We start from the raw sequence: 23,692 nt of genomic DNA, 5'->3' as shown, positions 1-23,692 counted from the left end.
TAAAGGCATCTCTTTAGGGTCAATGTCCCTGTTCATCCCCCAGAGAACAATGTTTTCTCTGCCACACTCACAGTATGTGTATGTGTGTGTTTTTATTTGTGTGTGTATGTGACACGACATGGTGGAGGCGGCTGCATGCTCTGCATTTTTTGTCCGGGACAATTTTTTAAATGTTTATTCAAAATGAGAACATTCCACCCGTGTTTGACATCAGCCTCCCTGCTTTTTAAAATGATATATAGAAAGATCGGCGACATGCGCCATCTGTATGTATGTGTATTAATGTGTGTGTGTTGGGCTGGATCCAGCATTGGCACCACTTCTAAGTTTACACCTCCAAGCAGGACATAAGGCCACAAGGGTCCAAGGGCGCAAGGCCTCAGCAGCGGCCATCCTTTTCCCAAGCCTCGTAGCCCCTTGGGGGAGTGCTATGGGGAACCGAGCTGGGTCAGGTTTGATGCGATTTGCTGATGTTTGTTGCTGGAGATGCTCACAAAAGTCCTCCAGCTTAGGTTGCTGGAAAAAAACAACCTTTTGAACTTTTACTCCGAGGCGATGTGCGGGCTGAGCCCTGCAGACGATCTAAAGTGTGTTTAGAAAGTTAGATTCTTGGTTACTAGGAGGAATTTTGACTTTAGTCAATCTTGGGCGAAACCAGCAGCAAAATCCAGAGATGAAACAAGTTCGTGTAACAGATTTTTTGGGTGAGGCAGGGTAGAGTCAAGTCTAAAGCAGTGAACGTGTTTTCTGTGTGAGACGGTAACCTCAAAACAGACTTCTGAACTGACACCCAAGCCACCGCATGTAAAAACCGTTGGACTGCTACAGCTGCTAGTCAGAATGAAACGGGCCACCCTCCCGTTACCTAGAAACTATTGTGTGGAGCAGTTAGTCTTGACTTTTACCATATATTTTGATACCTAATCTGTAAAACATAACATATTTGACGGTTAACATGCTTTCATCTTCACACCTTAGAGTCAGTTGCTTTGTAAAATTTATAGGCGGTTTCATTCGTTTGTTAATGTTGTTGCTTCTGAAACCGTCTATAGCAAAGGTTGTCTTCAGCATGGACTGTGAATGCTTTAAGTAGGCTACAGTAAATGCCAATATTCTCAAAGTATATAATTTAGCCACAGTTAGTATTGAAAGCATGCAAACTGCACATGAAACATAAAATACATTAATAAAAATGCACAAGAAACTCAAACACTATTAGCCTTTTAGTGCCTTAAAGATGTCTCAATATTGGCCTGAATTCTTCACACAGTGATTTTCTGTTGTGTGATTTACTTCTCATTTGCATAAAGTTTCCCAACTTTTTGGTGATCTCACCACTTGCTCTACACTATTTAATGTGATAATAATTAAAACAAAGTAATAACGAAGATCTTCCCTAAACCCAGCATCACTGGGGTTAAAGCAAATCGTACAGAAACTTACAAAAAGGGGGGTGTACAAATTCATAAGAATTAAGCTAGAAGTAAAAAAACATCTTTACCATACGCAAGGGCAGTGTTCGAATTGAGGGGGGTTAAGGTGGTCTCATACCTGTTATAAGCATTTTTTAAAAGGGGACCCCCAAATGTATATTTTTGTGCTTTAGGGGGCCCTATTAAAAAAAATACTACATGAATTTAAAATTCTTGTGGTGCACTGCTACAAAGCAATACAGTCCAATATTTGTCCCAATTTCGCAATGAACTAATCCAAAAGATTTCTGTCTGAAAGAAATGTAAGTACACCTCTGGAGGAATTGACATATTGATTTAGATTTAGGATTGGATTAAAAATATATAAAATATTGTCAAACTATTATTTCACACTAATTTGATGGGTAAAATGGTTATGGTTTGAATTAAGGGTAATTTGAGGTTTATTATTATATTACCGTATTTTCCGGACTATCAGTCAAAAAATGCGTTATGAAGAGGAAAAAAAACATATATAAGTCGCACTGGACTATAAGTCGCATTTATTTAGAAAATTATTATTCTTTTGGGGGGGCATTTTTTTGTTAAGTCTTTCTCTGTTGTCTTTAAGTTAATGTTTCAGTTAATAGTTTTTTTTTCAGGGGTAGGCTACAGGAGCAAAACATAGCGCCCTCTCATGGCTGTACACGGTGATGTTTTCCTTTGGTTCATGTTAGTCAGTATGAATTAATTTTGACATATAAGTCGCACCTGACTATAAGTCGCAGGACCAGCCAAACTATGAAAAAAAGTGCGACTTATAGTCCGAAAAATACGGTAAAACATTGAATGTTGATCCAGGATCACATCTTACTTTTGTGAAATCACAGCGACCCTATTGTGATAGGGGGGCTGTTGAGGCTTAGATAGGAGACTCCCCATAATTTTTTACATAATTCGAACACTGTGTACATGACGGGTCAAATAACTATGTTTTGCAAGCCTGTGCATTCAACCATGCGCATACGTTCACATACACTTAAACAACAACAGACTATACTCCAGGCTTTAGCCAACTTGTATATTTTTTATGATTTGCACGAGGCTGTGTTGGCTCAGTTCATGCTAGTGTACATGTGTACATTTAACCAGTTTGGATCAAAAGGTTAAATATTAACCCAACTGTCATACGCAGTTTTTGGTTCAGGATGACATCGTTTTTTCCGTCATTTTGACGACAGCAGAAATGTTTTGGAAAGATGTGACTAAACCTCGTCCCTTGACTTTCCAACACGAAGACAGGCTCTCCATAGAATTCTTTTGACTATGTAATTTGGCTTTGTTGATGTCTTGACTTAGGTCATTTCTTCCTCTGACCTTTTCAGTCCGATCGCTTGTTTAAACCTCTCATATTTGCTTTAATTCACTTTTCTATTCACGTTATGCCACTTAATGAATCAATTCCACATTGCTGTGTATGAAGACGTCAAATTTTTTCCATGAGCAAAAGCAGAAAGAGCTCTTAAAACTTATGGAAAAGCGTGCCGCCCTATGGTTTGCAGGTGTGCTGTGAAACGTGACGTGTGACACACTGTAACGCACAGAGACACGCGCAGACACCCACATGCTTCCAGACAGCTTGGCGTTGGTGCATGTGAGCACCGTTCCGCATAGCTGTACCTGTCTTGCATCTGTAGGCTTTAGGCGCAGGTGCCGGCAGTTAAACCAGAGACAGGCTGTAAACGGCTTTTGTGTACTACACATATGGGACCTGCATGTGAAGAAGAAAAGCCTGTGTCAGTGTTCTGCAATGTATCGCATGTTGTTGCTCTACAACTCCATCAATACGAGCTAATTATTTGTCTGTGAGTGAATTCTTAGTTTCACAAAATTTATCAAGGGAGTTCGTCATGCACTCATTTTGTTTACATGCATCTACTGTTTATTATAATATAATACTGTCTAATGCACCAAACTTAAACATTCACAGAGAGTGTATCATTGCCCAGATCACACACTCACACATATATACAGAAAGTACATCACATGAACTCTTTAAGCACACCCACCCATTTGGGCCACATTGACAGCTGTGTTATGGAGCTCTGTGACCACTGGCTTACATTTTATGATTTGTGATTTGACAACTGGACAGTTGAATTGAAAGAGAACAGCAGCACTAATATTGAGTAATGTGTATGTGTGCAAGCACCTTGCTGCTTGTTTGTTTGTGTGTGTGTGCGATGGCTAAATCTGTATCTTTGTATATAGATGTGTTGTGTGTATGGGGGAGAGTGCTGTCTCTGATGAGGGGCACGTCCTCACAGGCCAAGGCCCATTTTTTCTGGGTTAAAATAAACAGATGACTGGCGGGGGTCTGGGGGTTATGGGAAAGGAGGAAATAGTGATGCTAATCAGTACTGCACACACTTCCCCCAACTGTAAAACAAAGCGAGGGAGAGAGAGAGAGAGAGAGAGAGAGAGAGAGAGAGAGAGAGAGAGAGAGAGAGAAATGAGAAATGCGCATGAGTGAAAGTTTGATACTACAGCTCCACTTAGCAAGGTCAAATGTCGAAACCTAACTTCCCCTTCAAATAATTTTATTTCTTCATTACGGTTTTACGTAAAAGGCAATCCATGTATTTCAAAATTAATTTATAGGCAACAGTTACACAAGCAGAACCTTGTGAAAATAATTCAGAATATTGAAACAATTTGCTCAAAACAATTAAATTGTGATAATCCATCAAGTTGATTACAAACATTTACATTTCATACATTTGCCAGACGGTTTTATCTACCCATGGCCTTTACAAATTCTTTACCAACTGAGCTACAGGAACACAAAATGTATATATGTTACGTTCTTTAACAATGAATTTTACAAGATTAACCATGTGGGCACAGTGCTACCCACTAAGCAAGATCTTCGGTTTGTTCCTTGTCTGGGTAAGGTCTCCCTGTGTCAGCGTGGGTTTACTTGAGGTACTCTGGTTTCCTCCCACAGTTTAAAGACATGCAGGTTAGGTGATTTGGAGATGTCAAATTGTCCTTCTCCAACTTGTGTATAGATTTAACCAGCAGTGCGGTCGATGCGAAGTTCGTCACAACATGTATGTAGCCCGTCATGTGTGTGGTTCCTTTTTCAAAATATGTGTTCTGCGCTTTGAGAGATCCTTGTGTCATGCCAAAATAAGACGCATCTAAAGGGTTTATGATAAAAGAGACCCTCGCGTTTGCCAGATACTCGCATAATCTCATGCGTAATCAAAATTTAAGGTAAGGGAGTGTCTTGCGTGTATTTTGTGAACGTGAGCGTCTTTTTTGTCATAAATGGTTTTCACACGTCTGCAGCGGGCACTTTTGGCGGGACACGTGATGCACACAGGATCTCTCGACACGCGGGACACATATTTTTGAAAAGGGAACCACACACGACACTCCAAACACTTATTTTGAATTAGTGCCCTTCGGATGAGCAGTCACGAGCCGCCACTGTTAACCAGTTCTTGCCATGAATATAGCCATAGAGGCTGGAATGGTGTTAAGAAATAATCTAACGATATTTACAATAAATAACCCCATTCACACAGCATATTGGTCCCTGAAAATGTTCTTAAAATTGGCAGAGAGGCTTCTGTATGAACACAAACGCGACTCATAAATGTTCTGGGATCGCTCCTGTAAAGTCCAGTTTATAGTTGTGCGTAAGGTCTACATCGTAGCTACGCCGTAGGTTATCTGTAGCCTCTGCATAGCCTGACATGCACCTCGGTTGCAGCACATCAGTTCTACATAGGCCGCAAGCACTGTGATTGGTCCACTAGAACCCCTCCCATCAGTTAAAAAATCTGCGTCATAGGTATTTCCAGTGAGAACAAAGATGGACCAAGTTGAGGAGGGATTTAACTCAAACTGCAACATTAGTCGCTGTTTATTAACTTCCATCACTGCTGATCGTCTCAAAACATACACAAGTTGCTGTTTCTCTTTCGTTTGTGGGTTATCTTGCCAAGCTGCTTCTTCAATGATGGTCACGCTGCTAGTGTGGTAACACGCATGGATACTGCCTACTAGCGGTCTAAATGTTTGTTTGCACGTTGACGCAGACGTAATCGCAAGCAGAGGTTCAACTCTTTGAAGTTGTATTTAGTATAGTCACAGGGATTTAAAGCAACACTAAAGAGTTTTTTTTACCTTAAAACAACGTTACCAAAAAAGTTTTAGTCGTTCATCTACTTGAAACAGGGTGAACGGCACTTTCACATTCGCTTTGCAGCCCTCTATCGGCCAAAACCGCATTAAAGAAGTTTCCAACCGTCGGGGTCCTGTAGTTCGAGTGAAAACTACAAAAACTTGCTTTACGGCAGACCTACAATCCAATCAGAGCCAGCTTTGCTGCAGTAGGCTAAATTATTTACGACAGTGGGGGAGCCTGTAGGGGGAGCAAAGAGCAAAAACTCTTTAGTGTTGCTTTAAACTCAGATCAACATTCATGACGAGAAATGTCGGCAAACTGGACTGAAGCAGTAAGCTCGTCACTACACTGTAAAGAACTATGCCGTAGCATAGCGATAAACTACTGGCAGCTAAGTTGCCAGAAATTTACTGTTAATTTACAGTTCTACTACTGTAAATTAACAGCTCCCCTACCGTGTTAATACCCTTGAACCAACTTATTTTATTTGGGAAGCCAGTTGCCTTGAGTTTAGGATGCAAGCATGTAAATTTCTACAGTATTTTACAGTATTTTTACTGTTTTGTTCAAAAATCATGCATAACTTCAGACGCTGTGGAAAAATGTGTCACATGCAAGCACAGGAAAATCATTTGCACTGTGAATGAACCAAAAATCAAACGCATTTTCTGTGTAATCTCTGTGTGAAAAGTGTAAATAACAACATTGATGTTTGTCTGTTCTTCACGCAGTGCTTCCAAAACATGGAGTAATTTACAAGTCAGATGGACATATAATTATGGTGCTTTTATTTTACGGAAGACTCCTTAAAGTTGTCCCTTTGTGTCAAACATAAAAAACAGCGTACAACTGATGCAATATGTGGATCATAATGATTTATTTTTGGATGAACTATTCACTGTCCGTCTGGCATTCCTTCAGTAATTGTTGAATTTATAAAGACGTAGACCCTCTGACCTCTCAGATCAATGGACTGAGGTACAGCAGCTCTGTGGCCTGCTGTTAGCGAAAGCAAAGGACTTGCCTACTGCACGTGCATGTGTGTAAAAGAGAATAAGACTGGGGGGCATAGATGCCTAAAGAGGGAAGGAGGAGAGAGGGCGGCATGGAGGGATGTAATTTAATTTGCCACACAATAGGGTGAATGGCAGACACGTGGTGGAGCTAATGGAGGAGAGAGATGTCCTTTTTAGCAGTGCTAATTGATAAGAAAAGAGCTTAGCCTTTGTTGAACCAATCCCCCTCCCTTCTGCCAAACCGGCAGGGACACCATTGGTAACCCCCATCTGCTTTGCAGGGTCTTCATTAACTATTCTCCAAACACACACACACATAAGAGCCTCCACCATCAATACACAAAGACAAGTGTGTCTGGTTGAGTTATATATATATATGTGTGTGTGTGTGTGAGACAGAGAGGGAGAGAGTTGATGGGTGAACGCTACATTGTTTGATATGTAGGCAATTTCACATCGGAAAGAGTGTGTTATCGTTGTATATCAGCACGGTTGTGATCACAGCTGCATTATCCTAGTATCATTTCAACACATTCTGTAAAGCAAAGCAGTGAAACATCCAGCGTCTTATATCAACTTTTTTTGGAACGCCTTTATCCAAACAATTACACGGCTGGAACTACACCCTAATTTTTTCACTTAATCTTATATTGTGGAGCGTTTTGATGACTATAAAGTAATTTTGTTACATACATGTAGTACATGAGGATACGCACAAATTATAGAAGATGGTAGAAAATTGAATTTTTGCTTTATGTTGTATTTTAGTTTTTTTACACTGTGAAACGCGAACAATTCATTTGTTAAGTATGTAATTTTTCACAAACAGACATGATATATAAAGTATCTTTTTATTTCATTAAAAGTCCTGTATATAGAATGCTATGCATATACTTTGGCTTGTTGTTGGATGGTAGCCATTATACTGTTTCCGTAACTAACTCGGAAAAAGGTACAAAAGCTGTTACTGGGAGGTTACTCTTTCGAAAGTAACTTTGTACTTAAAGTACACTTAGTACCTCAAAGTTTCATACAGGTACCTCAAAGGTACATATCGGTGACTCAATTAAAGGGTGCTGTCCCTTTTTTTCTGACAGTGCATGGTGTTGTGCTAGCCCTGCAAAGGTCATGGGTTCAATCCTAGGGAACACATTCCAAATCCCGGAGTGTAATCTGTTTTTTTACGTTTATGCGAACGTATGTGCATGATCGAATGCAGAGCTTTGCAAAGTATAGTTTATTTAATTTGTACAAGTACACATTCCGTGTTGGTGTAAGGCATTACAAGTAACGCGCATTACGTAATAATATTACTTTACTTTTAACGAGTTAAGTAACGCATTACTTTATAAATATACACATTAATATTTGAGTTACTTTTTTAAAAAAGTAATGCAAGTTACTTTTCAGGTTAATTAGTTCAATTTAAAAATAAAATAATGTACTGAATTAAACTGAACATATTAATGTAGAATTACGCACTCTGTGTGCCGGAGCGGAGATGGCAGGCCAGAGCTTAACATTTTTGCGATCATAAAAAACACCTGAAAGAGATCAAGCCTCAGCCAAGTAAGAAAAAGTAACTTAAAAGTAACGTAAGCATTACTTTCCATGAAAAGTAACTAAGTAATGCAATTAGTTACTTTTTTTGGGAAGTAACTTAATATTGTAATGCATTACTTTAAAAAGTAACTTTCCCCAACACTGTCCACATTAGATGCATGCAACAAAAATGTAAAAGCATGCGCAACCTATGCGTACAATTTACACATGGTTTCAAAATCCGGTGGTGCTCGTACAGTACATGCGCACTCTTCTGATGATGAAAATTGCACCACACGCACTGTACGCGGAATAGGACTGGGACGATTAATCGTGCGATTTCACTTGCTATGCTTCACAATTAATTATGGTAAAATGCCGCTACATCCAAAAGCCGGAGGGCGCTCTCGTGCAGGAACTTAATGCGCCACAGAAGAAGTACCATTACACACGCAGCTCCACAAAATGGCTGTTTCTCAATTCCAAGAACGCAAAGAATGGACTTGAGTTCTCGTGGAGATTGGTCTTGCCAGGCGACCTTGGAAGAACGAACTCAGAAGGTCGCGAGAACACAGAATGAACTTGTGAGAATTGAGATGTGTGCGATCTTCCTTCACCTGACCTCCCCAGATTTCAGCGCGCAAGTCTGCACTTGATGCATCCTCGATATCAAGAACACATCCGGGTATTTTCACGCGTCCTCTGTACTTGTGTTCTTGAGAATTGGAATTGAACTTCGACAGTTAATGATGATGTATAGAGCGAGAACACAAGGACGCAAGATCGCTGAAGAACGCATATTGAGAAACAGCCAATGTCTAAGCATATTTATATCGGCGTTTTTTTCAGGTATTTTCATACAAAATTGACTATACTAAATACTACACTAAGGCCTTAATACAAATGTGTAGATTGAAAGCCCTGTACTTCGGTAAAGAGAGAATTGTCTCCTAAATGTGTATACTGACATCACTGTTTAACTCTTACCCAGTCTGATTTGAGACTTAGTACCTGTTGACAACATGACTGAGGACCACAGAGGCTTTGTAGAGTCTGAGGTCTTCTATCGGTCTCTGACTGAGAAGGTGGCTTCATGAGATAGACATAATGAACTTTTTAACACAGCCTTGTTCCTTTCCTCAGGATAAATTCCCATAGAACGATGAACCGTTTTGAAGCTAAGCACATGCTTCCAGTAAGTGTCACGGGCTGTAGCGCCAGAAAGAGAGCAAGATGTGTTTTTCCTTTACTGTATCCTGGAGACTGCTTGTTTTGAGGAGTCAACAACGTAAGATGTTGCTTGAGATCCAAGTTGGAGAATGAATGAATTTCGAATTTGTGAATCAAACCCCAAACTCCCCCGTGTTCACGCAGATTGTCTTAGGAGCTCTATAACCTTACAGAGGTTGGTTCTGAGAAGTCCTTTTACCCTACGATTACCTCAGCACCAATTTGTAGCTGAGTCAAGGAGGGGTGGACACAATGGTTACTTGCATATTATATTTGAAACCGAAGGTTTTCCTTATGCAATTTTTTTGTACTTATGGGATTTTCCAACTAATAACAGAGTCACCCACAAGATGGGGAAGAAAAATTAAGTGGAAAAAGTTTTTTCTAAATGTTCAGCATATTCATAACCTCGGAAGACCCTGGTTTTCCGACAATACTAAATTGATAAGACGTCATTGGTGACTATGAATGTCATTCGTCAATTGAAACACATTTCCAAATACAGCCTCAAAGTATCAACATGATATTGACTTACAACTGAAAAGAATGAGAAAAAGATGAAACTGTATTAAATCTGCATCAAAGCAGCAGATCGGTGACAGGCTGCAGGCTGGACGTATGCCTCATTTCTTGTAAGGAGAAAAGGGCCACTCAGCAACCTCTGGCTCTGATATTAGTCAGCAACCCCATTAGTCTTAATGGCTGCCTCTGGGCGCAAGGGAGCCTGGTCTGTCCTTTTAAAAGTACATACAAGGAGCTCATTAAGACTTAAAACAAAGAGTATTAGTGAGAGGGGGTGGAGTGAACGAGTGAATGAGTGACCGACAGAAGGGGGGGAACGAGAGATCACCTCCTTCCATTATGTCCCTCCCCCTTCGGCTCTCATTGACGGGCTCCTGCGAAGAGCTGACCACAGAAGCCCCATAAAGGCCCGGCCATTTCCATAATCGCTCATATCTGTCAGATGAAACACTATCCAGACAGCTTAATGGACATTGTGTAGGATCCCTGTTTAAAAATCTATACCTAATCAATAACTCTGGCTCCCCAGCACCATTTGGAGATGGCCGCTACCTACCTGCTGCTCTGTGAGGTAGCTTAGTATTGACCCGGCTAATAGGGTTATTCCGAATACAGAGACATGCACTAGTCACGTTTGTACTCTTTGGGATAAACATGGCAGGTCAAAATTAGTTTTACGGAAACACAGCGATCTGCCGTGACGTAGCTAAGTGTTTCAGGCAGCCGTTCCCACAGTTGTCAGAAACGTTGGGCTCCATTTAGGAAACAAACTGATCAGCACATGAAAATTGCAAAGGCAATCTGTTACCATAGCAGCAAATTTAGTTAGAGCAGTCACAGGCCCTCACCCCATCTCTCTGCTTCCATTCACCACCTTTTTAGATGCGAGTAAATCTTCGCTCGAATCCATCAGCAGTGTGATTCAATTTATAAAACTGAATTTGAACTTTCCGCGTTAAAATATAGAAGAAACATGTCATACTTTTATGGAAATTTGATTACTTATTTGTAATGTAAAGATTCAAATATGTTTATTACAAATAGTGTTTGTAATACTTCTCACATGTTTTTTTTTTTTTACTGATCTAGTCAAGGTGGGCAGGAAATACGCTGAGGTGTTTATGAGGGTTGGCCTGAAGTTAAGAGAGCACCCGTTACTTTCAGATCATTTGCAGACTGTAAGGCAGAGAGGAGTCTCGCCTTTTATCCCCCTTTGTTCCTCGTGCAGTTTTGAGCAGATTTCGGTGATTCAGTCATGGTTAAACTGAGCATAGCATCAGCAATTCGAAAGACGAATGAGATACTAAAACACGAGCCAGCGGCTTACACCGTTTATCAGTGTTTTTAAATAGACGGAACAGTTTCTTGCCCTTGGCAGCTTTCCTTGAGTGTGTGAGGTGTGTCGCATTCATCATTTGGAGGTCAACTCGCCTTGGCTTTAAGAAATCTCCAAAGAACAGCGAGTACATGGATGTTTTTTTGTGAACTTACTCTGATATGACACTTTTAGCAGTCGATTGCATCAGTGGTGTTAGGCAACATTTTTACTCGCGTGTTTTCTTAAGCTGAAGAAATTGCTCAAGAGCATTTGAAAAGATAATGGACAAGATGTGACCTCAGTTTCTATGTGAAATTGCGTTCTTTGCCAACATCAGCTTTGCTATGCTCAACAGAGCCCTGACAGTAAATGAAATGAACAAATGGGAAGTTCCCATAACTTTTTTCAAGTGGCAATTGTGCACATGGCCAAGTTTGTTTTCAGGGGAGATTTAATCACAGGTCTAATAGCCACAATACATTTAGAGGTAGCGTTTTATTTTATGTTTATATAATGGGGTGTGGACGTGTGGCAAAATAGCCACATATAAGACATTATATAAAGAGGAAAAAACATGTCTGCTGACTGTTGTGACAACTGTAAAGTTATAAGGATTTGATGTAGGCTACACCATCAATGTAAATGTATGTATCAAAATATGTGATCGGTGCGTCGTGTAAACTTGCATAACGCATCATTTCAAAATACGTGTCTGCTGCAAATGCTTCAAATGGGTTTATGGTAATAAAAGAGACGCTTGCGTTTGTCAGATACTTGCTTAATCTCATGTTTAATCACAGTTTAGTGTTAAGTTAGTGTCTTGGAAGTCTTTTGTGAATGTGAGCGTCTCTTTTATTATAAATACTTTTGATGTGCGGGCGGGCACTTATTTTGACATGACGCATGATGCACGTTTAACATGACACAATGAACACATATTTTGACATGACGAGCCAGACACGCATGATGGGTTAAATAAATTTTTGTTGTGACGAGCTTCGCATCATGCACCCACATAAAGGAGTTACCGGCTGCCACTGTACACCATAAGAGTGTTAGACGAAAAGTTCAATATAAAATAGTTTAATATATGAAGAGTTTCGTTGGTTGTGCATTGCAATAAACATCAATTCAACTGCAGTTGGTTTGTTTTGATTTAAACCTTTATAACTTAAAAAAAAAAAAATACAGCTAAGTGGCACCATAAAACAAAATAATAACAGATAACATAATAATTAACATGTTTTGACAAAAATGTAAAAAAAAATGGATTTATCTCGTTTTGCAACAAAACTCTTCATATCTAGTTATACGTTGTTTTAAAACAGTTATCAGATAGTAATTTTGCAATAACTATATTATTTTATTTTGTTTTTACATTTTATTTGATTTATTCATGTGCACGACGATAAATAATTTCGTCTTTGGCCGCTGGTGGCGCTATGCTAATTTAATAAACTAAAAACTAAACACTCCTAAATAATAAAACTGTCTACACTACAAGTTTTCACCCTTTGATATGGTCTCGACGACCACGGCTTTGATAAAGACAGCGTTTTGTCGTGATATCGGTGTAGACAGGGCAATAACTGCTGAGAGGGCTGTGAGTGGAGTGTAATTGAATTGAAGTGAATCAGCGTGTAACGCCGCCCCCTCGCGCGTGGATCAGCCTCTTCCGCGCCGCGCACAGAACCGCCCTGACTGGGGTAACTAACAGAAGAGAGGGAATGAAGGAGTGATTGAGATAGAGAGAGAGAAAGAGTGAGTGAGAAAAGGAGACACTTCAATACTTCAGAGATCGGATCTGGCTAAAGGAAAAAGCTGTGTCATTTTTGAGAAACTCTGAGGCGCACAGACTTGGAAGGACACATTTGGGACTATCCTGACGGGGCACATTAAACAGAGACATAAAACATTCAAAGACTTTATACATTGAATGCTTGACTATGACGGCAGCTGTCGATATGAAGCCGTTAACCATAATAAAATCCGAAAAAGACGGTAAGTAAGCTAAACGCTTTCTCGCCATTATGTTTATTTGATATGCAAAATGTGTCTTTATTCAGTAACTTTTGCAATCATGTCTACGCAAAACGCGTTTAAATCCAGATAATGGTATGAGACACACAGATTCTGTTGAATAGCAATAAGCGAAAACATTTCAAACTGATGCAAAACAAGTGTGTTGTCTTTCTTAACCCTTCAGTAGTAACAGGCGGGCATAATTATGGCAACATATTCATGTTTCTCTATACGCAACGCTTCAAATGTGTCCGCTATTCAGTTTTGTTGTACAGATAATCTGCTGAATAATGCAATGCTGTTATATTACGCAGTAGAGCCGTTGTATTTACCATTATTTGTACAGATAAACTTTGAAATTACGCGTTTAACTGACTGGACCTATTTATTGTTGCACGAATGAAATAAATGTATTCATTTAGCAAACATCTTTTTTATCCAGACGCATACTTTCGCTTTGTTAAAATGCTACAAATGTGTGTAATGTGCGTGTACATGTGGAGGGTCTGACACCGAGCAGATGTTGAGTAGCCTACCACACGCAGCCTCTCGTGACGCTCTTAGGTACTCGCGTCATTTCATGCATGGCACTTGGGAAAAAAAACATTGACTTTCAAAACATTGCATCATTTAATGTGTGCATGTATTTAGTATTTTCAATTAATGCGATTAGTGCAATGCATACTAAATACTGCATAATGCAACAATACTAAATACTATTAGTGTTTTAAGATCATCTTTGGTATTCCTTTACTATAAAGCAGATGTTATTGCTATCTTGCACTGTTAGATGATGATTATTGTAGTAGTTCTTTCTTTCTTTCTTTCTTTCTTTCTGTGGTTTGATGTATACACATACACAAGTATGTGATTGCAGGGAAATTCCCTCTTGTCCCAAAAAAATGGTCAGTGTCAACTGAATGATGCTTGTTGCAGCCTCACTGTCCATTCATACCACATCCACATTAACCCCCACCGCTGTCCCAGTCCCGTTTAGGAGGGGCTGCGTGCCTAACCAGGGTTTAGGGAGGGCAGATGCCATGCTGGTTTAGCAGTCAGCAGTCTCACACTCCTCCTATACTCCTGTGGACAGGAATAAAGTGACGATTGTGCAAGTGGGATGTTCGCACATTTGGTGTACTTACACTCTATAAGAATATGACCCTCTTATTTGGCCCCGGAAGGGCAGGGTGAGTTCAGTGGCCGCTGGTTTCCCTACGATAAAATGCTGACTGGCCTTAGCCACAGCTGGTGGCTATACACACAGCACTTCGTCGTCCTATTTACCTCTGTTTTGACTTACACACACCACTACCAGCTGTTAATACATAATGGAAAAAGATATTCACCTTTGCAAGCATGTCAGAACGAAAGCTAAAGCTGAGGTATAATGACTGCTGTGTGATGTGTAAGACGTGATATGAATCATTGCCACGCTCGCATATTCGCACATGTACACAGGCCTGCTCTGTTTCTCACACACATTTAAGAGTTTACATTTACAAATGTGAACCCTCATGTGTGGTACGTTCACAGAAATGAACTGTGACACTTTCTGAAATACACAAATGCAGTGTGCAATAACGCACACGCTTTTTTTTTTAGAATGGAAAAATGTTTGTAATATGGAAAAATAGTGTGCTTTAAAAATAGTGCTGATACTTGCATTGTTGTTGCCAGAACATCATGCTATCTTGCAAAACAATTTCTCAAGACGTGTTCCCTTGAGTTCAGTCAACCGTAAATGTTCAGGCAAGGTGAACGCAGACCACAGCTCAAGACCGTAAACTCCATGTAAGACATGTTTACTGCTGGTCTGGTGCTTCAGTCTTCCGAAAAAAAAAAATTAGATATGTGCACCTTGTGGGTATCTTTGACAGGCGCCCGTGGTCAGCATACAATGCATGCAGTATTATATAGCTCTGCAGGCTGGCACAAACTCTAGGACACGTGTGCATGTTGGTAATGCGGAGAGGCCGTAGACATTAAGCACCTGATCCCAGTTTGTATTGGGTCGTAGATCAAGACTTGAGAAGACAACGGCCAGCACAGACACAAGCCTTCCTTTCCCTTCCCCCTTTGCTTTTTGACTCTGTTTATACAGAAGTGATGAATGGTTGAATTCAATCAAGACTCACACAAAAGTTGTTTAGAGTTCAGTCAAGATTATCTGATTTAACCCGAAGACATGTAGTGCATGAGAAGACAATGGGTGCTACACAAGTACAGGGCTGCCAATAAACATGCATTCATTCATGGAATTGCTAAAATTAGATTGTGCGTGAAGCTAAGTCCATTTCTATTTAACAAAATTTTCCAAAAATAACAACTGGCGCTGCCAGTCTGAAACAAAAAACGTTTACATGAAAAGCTTTAGTTTGAGCAGAATATGGAACAGTCTGCTAAAACGGCCACAAGTCATCGAGAACAGTGAGTCATTTACATTTTTACATTCACGCATCCGACAAACGCTTTTATCCAAGGCGACTTGAAGGTACACTTTTTATCATCATGTATGTTCCCTGGGTTTGAACCCATGACCTTTTTTGCTCTTAATGCAAAGCTCTAACACTGAGCTATGTCTTGTTGTGTGCTGTGTCCATTGTTACATATGCATATTAAAATTGCCAATATAAAGCACATACTTCTGTCCCAGAAGTCATCAGCATCTTCAGAAGTCTGTGCTTTAAAAGGGGAGTTGTCAAAATGCTTGACAACAGGGCCACTCCTTTCATCTTGGACCAAAGACTACTTAACACAGTCAAATGAGTCAGCAACAACATGAGAGACTACCAGGGGTCCCTCCCACTCATTAAAGCCCAGTGAAAAACCATATCGAAATAGCCATAGATGAGAATTTCTCCTCTTCCCTTTTTCTGTTTCTGTTTCTCTTGCCTTTTGCTTAGGTTCAGTGAGTGACAGGAATGTTTGAGGACTGGATGGGCTGCCCGCTTTTATCTGATTAAGACGATCTGCTCTCTCATCTCGAACCCCTGCTAGGCCCCACTGGTGGTAAAGCGAAATCCGAGCATTATCAGGTGTGGCATAAAGATGATACAGCAAGCTGGCAGATTGTGTCAGAATATGGCTTGGATCCCCGTTGTTACATAACAGATACACGCAAAATGTTTCTGTAACGTCAGCCTCTTCTGACTTTCCCCAGGCCTGTTCATGCCTTGCTTCCTGACAGCTGTGCAAACATGGATCTGGGCAATCAAGGTTGGTGTGATGTGGGTCTCTGATGAAGCCAAACAAATGACTCAGTTTTTATAGATCGCTGAACAGTGCATGAATAGTATGTACTAACGTGAGGTCTAGGGCATGTTAAACATTCAGAGGTAGCAGGATTAATATTTGACACTCACAATTGATTCACCAGACATGGAAAATATTGCAGTGCCTGAGGATAAGATGAAACACTGTTAGATCAGAGAGTCCTGCCTACTTCTCTTCAATAACTCCCCCTTAACAGAATGTCCATTGGTTAAATGACTCCCTTGTCAGAAATTCTTTCTGGCGAACGCACATTTTTATTGTTCCTTTAAAGCTTAGTCATCAAAGGGTGATGGGAGGTCCTAGACTTTATTCGTTCAAGGTATTGGCCATTTAACAGCACAGACAAACACTTATGTGCGTCAGAATGACTGAATGATACGTCAGAAATATTTTTGCTGTAGAGTTTGTGAAAGCTGCCTTGACCCAATTTGCTGCCTTGAAGGTGCGGTGAACAGTTATCTCTGGCCCTGATTCTCTGAACTTCAAAAGACCAAAACAAAAGCAAAAGACACAGCATGTCCCAGAGCAGGGAAGAAATAACAACCAAGGCGTTTTTTCCCCAAGATTTTACAGCACTCATTTTCTCCTCGCTCTCCGTCTCCTACATTGGTTCATGTCTCCCGTCTGTGGGCCACATGGGCTCTTGCGTCTTCTCCTTGGCCCCTGATGTGGTGTCTGTCTAGTGCTGTCTTCTCCAGCGTGCTACAAGCTAATTACTGAGTCACAGCCCCTGCCGTGCTGACTCCTGTGCCCACCCCTCCTCCCCTAAGACATTAGCCCATCCCAGGCTCTCTGGTGGGCTGCACAGCGCCTCCTGAGTGGTGGGAGGCCCATGAGGTGAGTAAGCCAGCCGGACCGGTGCCTCTCTTTCCATGGCACACTGTGGCTGTTTTACAGATGTCTCCCGTGTACCGTGCGTGTCATGAACTTACGTAAGAGACACGGATGGTGGTGTTGGATCTGGTTTTGAAATCAGTGCAGCATCCTGACCGGTTCTGGCTATGTCTCACAGCTCAGGGAGGCAGAGGAAGACCTGTTCTCAGATTCTTCTCTCCCATTGGTGTATGTGCTTTCACATAGTCACCTGTTTTAGGACTCAGTAGTGCCTGATGTTTTTGTAATCATCTTATTTTTGTCTATCTACAAGGGCTGCATCGAAAGGATTCTCCTAGCCACCAATGGGGTTACATACACTATCATGTAATTTAGAGCTTAAGCTTGTGAGGAAACCGCTCTGTGAAGTCCAGGTGTTTGGCTTTAGCTAGATTCTCCGTCTCTCTCTGTTTGTGAGTTCTACTTGATGTACAGCTGAATAGAAGGCACATGATCCTTGGCAGTCAGAAGAGCCGACACAGCTGGGACTTTTTCTCGGTCAAGCCATCTACATATTTCTGACAGAGAGGCTCTGCTCGGGCGATTCAGGGATGAGAGCAGTTAAAGGCGTTCTGCGTAGGTGTCTGGATCAAATCCAAAGGCGGTCATAATGAGGGCTTGTCTTTGACATTGTTCACTTACACCAGTAAAGCATGGTGGGATCCAACAGCTCGCCCCTTTCTCATAAAACCACAGAGCAGGGATCGCTGTTCGTTTTTTTTTTTTTTTGCTTCTGAGAGCCTGTGAGGAAATATGTACACATGGGGTCGGTTCTAGCATTCAGGCTTTTTTTTACCCGGGCATGAACTACAAGATGTGTTAATTTGGTCTGAGCTATTATTGTGTTGCTGATTTTAGCTTCTGCTGCTTATAGACACTTTTGCTGTTTGTCACCATAGAGTTATTTATTGTGTTTACTGAAATTATGTCACTTTGAAGATGAATAAGATCACAAATTCCTCCGTCTGCAAGCTGAGTATTTCGAAACAATTTCATTTTTCTTTCCAGACTCCCATTCATCTATTTTGGGCTTGTGATCTCTTTTTCATTGCTCCAGCTGTGGTAGTTTTTTTTTTGCATAAGTTAATTGTGTAATTGGTTAATTTAAAATTGTACTCAGACTTATTGGTTTCAAGGTCACAAATTCAGAACAAACTCATAAAATAACTTCCATCCACATTAGCGATTGTAAAACAAAGAAGGAATGTGTGGCACGATACATAAAAACAATGCGGTCCATGGGGAATTCATTTACCGAGAATGCATCTGTTGGCCATCGACTGGCTCCACAATAGCAGAAACCATTAGCCATTAGCTTGCTAATTGCATGCAGAGCTTTCCTTCCTTCATTTCCCCGATACGGAAAGCTGCTTAGCTCATAAACTTAACTCAGGCGTGACTGACTGCTCATGTATGAATTTGGTTTAATCAGAAATGCTTTTTGATGCATCCAGTACCAAGAAAGTCTCCTCGGTTTTCCCTTTTCAAGTGTTGCAGGTACCTTTAGAGGAGGTTTATATTGAAGAATGTTAGAGATAGAGTAAACTGTTTGTCAAGTTCACCAGTTGTTTGTTCGGAAGTCTAAACAGTGCCTGTAAGATGCACTGATCCGAATGCTCACATGGCCTGTTGGACATAAGTGTGTTCAGTCTTGCAGTGCAGTTACATGCCCTCAATTTGCATGTTGCAAACGCCTCTGCTTCTTTTTACAAGATGCATAGTAGCATTGCATTTCATATCTACAGTAATACAAAGCTCAACAGTTTACCAGCATGACTGCAAACAGTAGATCAAAGCTAGGTTGCGGTAGTGCAACCGGTTAGATTTTGTAAAAATGCGGTGCTATGCAATTTCTCACCTTGTTCGTGACTTCGTTCTCAGCAGCAAAACTAGGGCCCGATACAATAGTGTCATTATTTTAAACATGGCATATTGCATAATGTATTTTAAATTCATATATACAGAATATATGTGTGCATTATCTAAATGTCCAGCGAGTCTCATGAACTTCACAGACAGTGTGTGCTTGGTTAAGTGGAATTGGAGGTTGTATGCAGTCATGATTTGAATCCTCAATGTGGGTCCTGTGTTTGACCCGCTGAGGATGTTGTTGTGCGTGTGTGAGTGTGCAAGGGCATCCTGCAAACCGGGGGCACCCAGTGGCTGGGTCTCTTATAATAGCCACAGTGTTCCAGGGTGGGAGACCCCCGGCGTGTGACCCTGCCGGGTCGGACAGGCCCGACACCGCCTTTGGGAGCTCAGTCGTGGGCCGCTGCTATTCCTGTCTCGACCCGGCCCGGTCTGCATGCTTTCAGATGGAAATCTAAACAGTGGGCAGAACAAGAACTTCTCTTACTGAATCCCCCACCCTTGTTCATGCCTTGTTCAGCATGGACGTGGTGAATGGCTTTCCTTCATGCAGGACAGGTTTAGCAGTCTTACGGTCACACACTTTGAGAAAGATAGAGCAAAAGATAAAGAACTGAATGTGTGTTTTATGAGTGGCAGATGCGCAGCTGCCAGAATGTACAAGCTTGTTCCTATGCGCCCTCCTATTTTTTTTTCTGTGCTCCATATTCAAAAATAACAAAGCACTTTGATGGACCTTTATAATTCTCAATGGAATAAGAAAAAACTAAGAGTGAAAAAGCACACTTGTGTGTCACAATATGCTAATTTGACATGGACACATAGATACGCCTAGCACAAAAAAAGCTTTCAGAAGCTTAAATATCGTCCAGACTATTGAAGGACTCAAACGAGCTATTTAGCTTTTATTACACACCCACTCGCTGTCTCTCACGCACATTTAGACACACATATTCGCACAAACGCACACTTAACACAGACACGGGCATTCTTTAAAGTGCGTCTAATTTAAGAACATTGCATCTTCAGAGCTTCTTTTGATAGCCTGTAGATTGTCAATAAATCACAGAATGCGCGATAAAAAACACTTTAAGAATGAAAAAACTGAATGGGCGGAGCCCCTGATCATGCCAGCGATGATGTCATCCCTTGGGGACTCCATTCATGTTGTCTCGGATGCTCTCGCATTACAGATAAGTGAATCATCCAACCCCTCCCTACCACACCCGGCTCCTTGAGACCACCAGGGCCCGTGACTATAATCGCAATTTCACAGCCCCCTGACCAAAGCAAAGGGCTGAGAAAGTCAGACACACCGCACGCAATGCATACCCGACCAATGCACACCTGCAGTGTTATCACACAAATAAAGATTTTTCATGTGGAGCAGGATACATTTTAGTTAGTATTGAAATGCTTGTTTTATTCAATAGAGCTGCTGAAATAATGATTCAGATGCTTTTCACATGTACATAGTGTACGTTTTCCTGATAAAGTGGTATGCGATGGCATAAGCAAAGCTGCTGTTTGTGATAGGAAAGACATTACGTTGTTCTGATTTGACAAAGCTGATGTTAATCGTATTGGTAATGCTTTAGATTACTCTTCTCAGTTCACTCTGTGGTTACATTTACATTTAGGCATTTAGCAGACGCTTTTATCCGAAGTGATTTACAACCGTGAGGAAAACAATAAAGTGATTCAATAAAATGAGAAGTGCAATGCATTCTCAATATAACAGCATGCAGATGATATCTGTAAGGCAAAGCTTCATGGAGATGAAAGCTTTGCTTTGAAAACTTGATGCATAGTTTTATGAATGTAATGAACTTTATTTTGTTAGCATGCTTTAAATGATATTCTGGTTTGCTGTATGCTAGATTAGATACACAAAAGAAAATGGAAAGTTAAAGTCACTTCTGAATGCTTTGAATGTCTTGCACTTGTTTTGTGCAACCATTTTTACTTTCATGACTTGTAACATCTTTAATGATTAAAACGGTGACATGGATCTTTGCTTGTTTTTTTTTGGGATGTTTCCTGTTTTCAATTTAACAGCATGGCTGCATAACGATTAGTCGCAACTAATCGGTTGCAGATTAAAAGTTTTGTTTACATTATTTATATGTTATTACTGAAAACACACATAAATGTATAATTTTAAGAAAAAATATTTTATATATTATTTATATTTATATATCAGGGCTCCAGACTGCCACCAAATAGTGGCATTTTGCCACTAAAATTTGAGAGTGTGCCACTGAATTTTGCATCCAGTCGCACATATGCGACCAGTAAATTTGACCTTTTATTTTGTGATGTGACACTGAATTTGAAACAGCACATTGTACTTTCTGCATCTTTCATGAAAGTATTTATTAGTAATACAGTGGAAATTAGTAGAAATGTGAATATTTGGTAAGCATGTTGATTTACAGTGTGTGCTCCTAAATTTTCTGGTTGCGCCCCTAAAATTTTCAGTTGGGGGCCACTGTGCTCCTAGTGAAAAAAGTCTGGAGCCCTGTATATAATATAATTTCTAAATATAAAATGTATATACACGTAAATATTTTTAAAATATATACATGCATGTGTGTGTGTATTTATATATACATAATTATTATACACAATACACACAAATATATGATGTAAACAAAAACTTTGATTTTGATAGTTGCGATTAATCGTTATGCAGCCCTGAACTCTGTATTTTCAGACGCCACTTGTTTGTAAGGCTTTTTACAGTGATATCTGAAAAAAATATTTCAAATGACTGCCCCGCCGTGTTCTTTCAGAAGGCACTTTGCTTTAGCCACTAATGAAAAAACCTCACTATGTCTTGTTACGCCTTTGTGTCATATTTTATCCAAATAAAACATGCTTCCTTTACAAAAAAAAAAAAACACAGAACATTTGCACTTTACTAGACAAGGTCTCTTAGGTTTATTTTTGGCAGTTTAGCTGGATATGGTTGTATCACCTAATGTGAAAATGGACTTCTTCCCCGGTGAATGAAGCCTCTGACGTCCAGCTGGTAGAATGGCTCCTCTAATGCGCAATTAAACACTGTAAATGGAGAAAGCAGGATCTCGCTCTAATCGAATCTCACAAGAGAGCTGCATTGTTCTTCTCCATTTAGACACTCTGCATAATGTATCACTGCAAAGCCATTTCTGTCAGACTCATCCAGGGTGGTAGCAGCGTATAGAGAGAGAAAGAGAGAGAGAGGCGAAGGAGGTTAGGAGGGACAGCTGTTGTACATTCCTGGCTTGGTTATGTCTTGTTGAGGACCGAAGACAGTAAGCGCAAACCCATACGGCGCCCAGGGCTGGCAGTTTGAAAACCACGCGGAGATGCCAGAACATTTGGGTGTCAGTAGACAGCAGTCACAGACGGCACAAAAGAAAATTGACACAGAGCTTTGCTTTCCACAGTCTCAACTGTGCATTTGGCTCCTAGATGAGTTCATCGTGCCTGAGTCACAAAGGTAATTTTATCACTCAGAGGTTGCTCTGTCGTAACTCTGGAGTTTTTTGTTTAGGTTTTATATTTATCTTAGACGATTCTTCGAAATTCCATTAGGAGAAATGCACGTAGACAACAGATGTTGATGTTTTGTTGACAGTAAGATTATTAAGCTATAAAATAAATAGCCTTAATCATTTTGAAGAATGTATGAGAAATGCTTCACATTGCAAATGACTTGATAAAACCACAGCTTGCTCTTTATCATGCTCTTCTAGGAAAAATGACTGAGATTAAAGTGATTTTGTTTCAGACCAATGATAAAATCATCAGCCATCACCTTGCCACATTCAGCAACACATTACAGAAATTGGGTCACATCACGGTTGTTAAATCTTTGATCTTATTACTATCCTCTTGTCTCTTTCCTTTGCCCATTTCTAGTGTAAAGAATTGGCAGCGGCACTCCTCAAGCCCTTCGGGGCTTCCCAAAATCCTCTTTTTCTTTCTTTCCCCCTCTCACTCCCTCTAACAGCCACCCCGACAGTCTTAATTGGATCAGTCGAAGTCATCGGGCACTGTTTAACTCATCAAAGGCTTCTCTATGTCCCGCTGGGTGCCCACGGGCAAAGAGGGTGACTTTTCCAACACTGTGGTGTCTGTTCGGCACCCTGCAGCCTGCTGTGACATCATCACCCCTCAGCCATGACCTCTCACCCCTAACTATTGACCCCTTGCAACACAGACCTCTCTGTCTATGTCTGGAGACAGAGATGGAGCAGCTTGCCGGGTAGAAGGCATAGCGGGGAGATGGCGAGAGGTGGTTATCGATAGGTGTAGGCTTTGACCTGTGACACACTTATATTTTTTAACCATCCTTAGCTGGGTGAGACATCTAATAGGTGGACATTGTGCAGGTGGTTAAAAAAGACTACCCTGTAAATGACTA

General features: G+C 40.6%; 1 protein-coding gene across 4 annotated transcripts in view; it reads left to right on the top strand.

The window, feature by feature from the left end:
* ets1 (v-ets avian erythroblastosis virus E26 oncogene homolog 1) overlaps positions 1–23,692 on the top strand; it is a 49,901-nt gene that overhangs the window by 12,004 nt on the left and 14,205 nt on the right. Inside the window, exon 1 of one of the 4 annotated variants that reach the window (XM_055174414.2) lies at positions 12,903–13,239. The exons of 2 other annotated variants lie outside the window; for them this stretch is intronic. In XM_055174414.2, coding sequence (XP_055030389.1) covers positions 13,185–13,239 — 55 coding nt within the window. In that variant the 5' untranslated portion in view covers positions 12,903–13,184. Of the gene's footprint in view, positions 1–12,902; positions 13,240–23,692 lie in introns of those variants that run through there. One more of the 4 variants, XM_055174413.2, reaches the window with a different exon arrangement.

This window comes from Misgurnus anguillicaudatus, chromosome 15 (genome assembly GCF_027580225.2).
Source record: "Misgurnus anguillicaudatus chromosome 15, ASM2758022v2, whole genome shotgun sequence".
Lineage (NCBI taxonomy): Eukaryota > Metazoa > Chordata > Actinopteri > Cypriniformes > Cobitidae > Misgurnus > Misgurnus anguillicaudatus.
The sequence above is the reverse complement of the archived record's forward strand: the minus strand, read 5'-3'. Positions and strand labels throughout refer to the sequence as shown.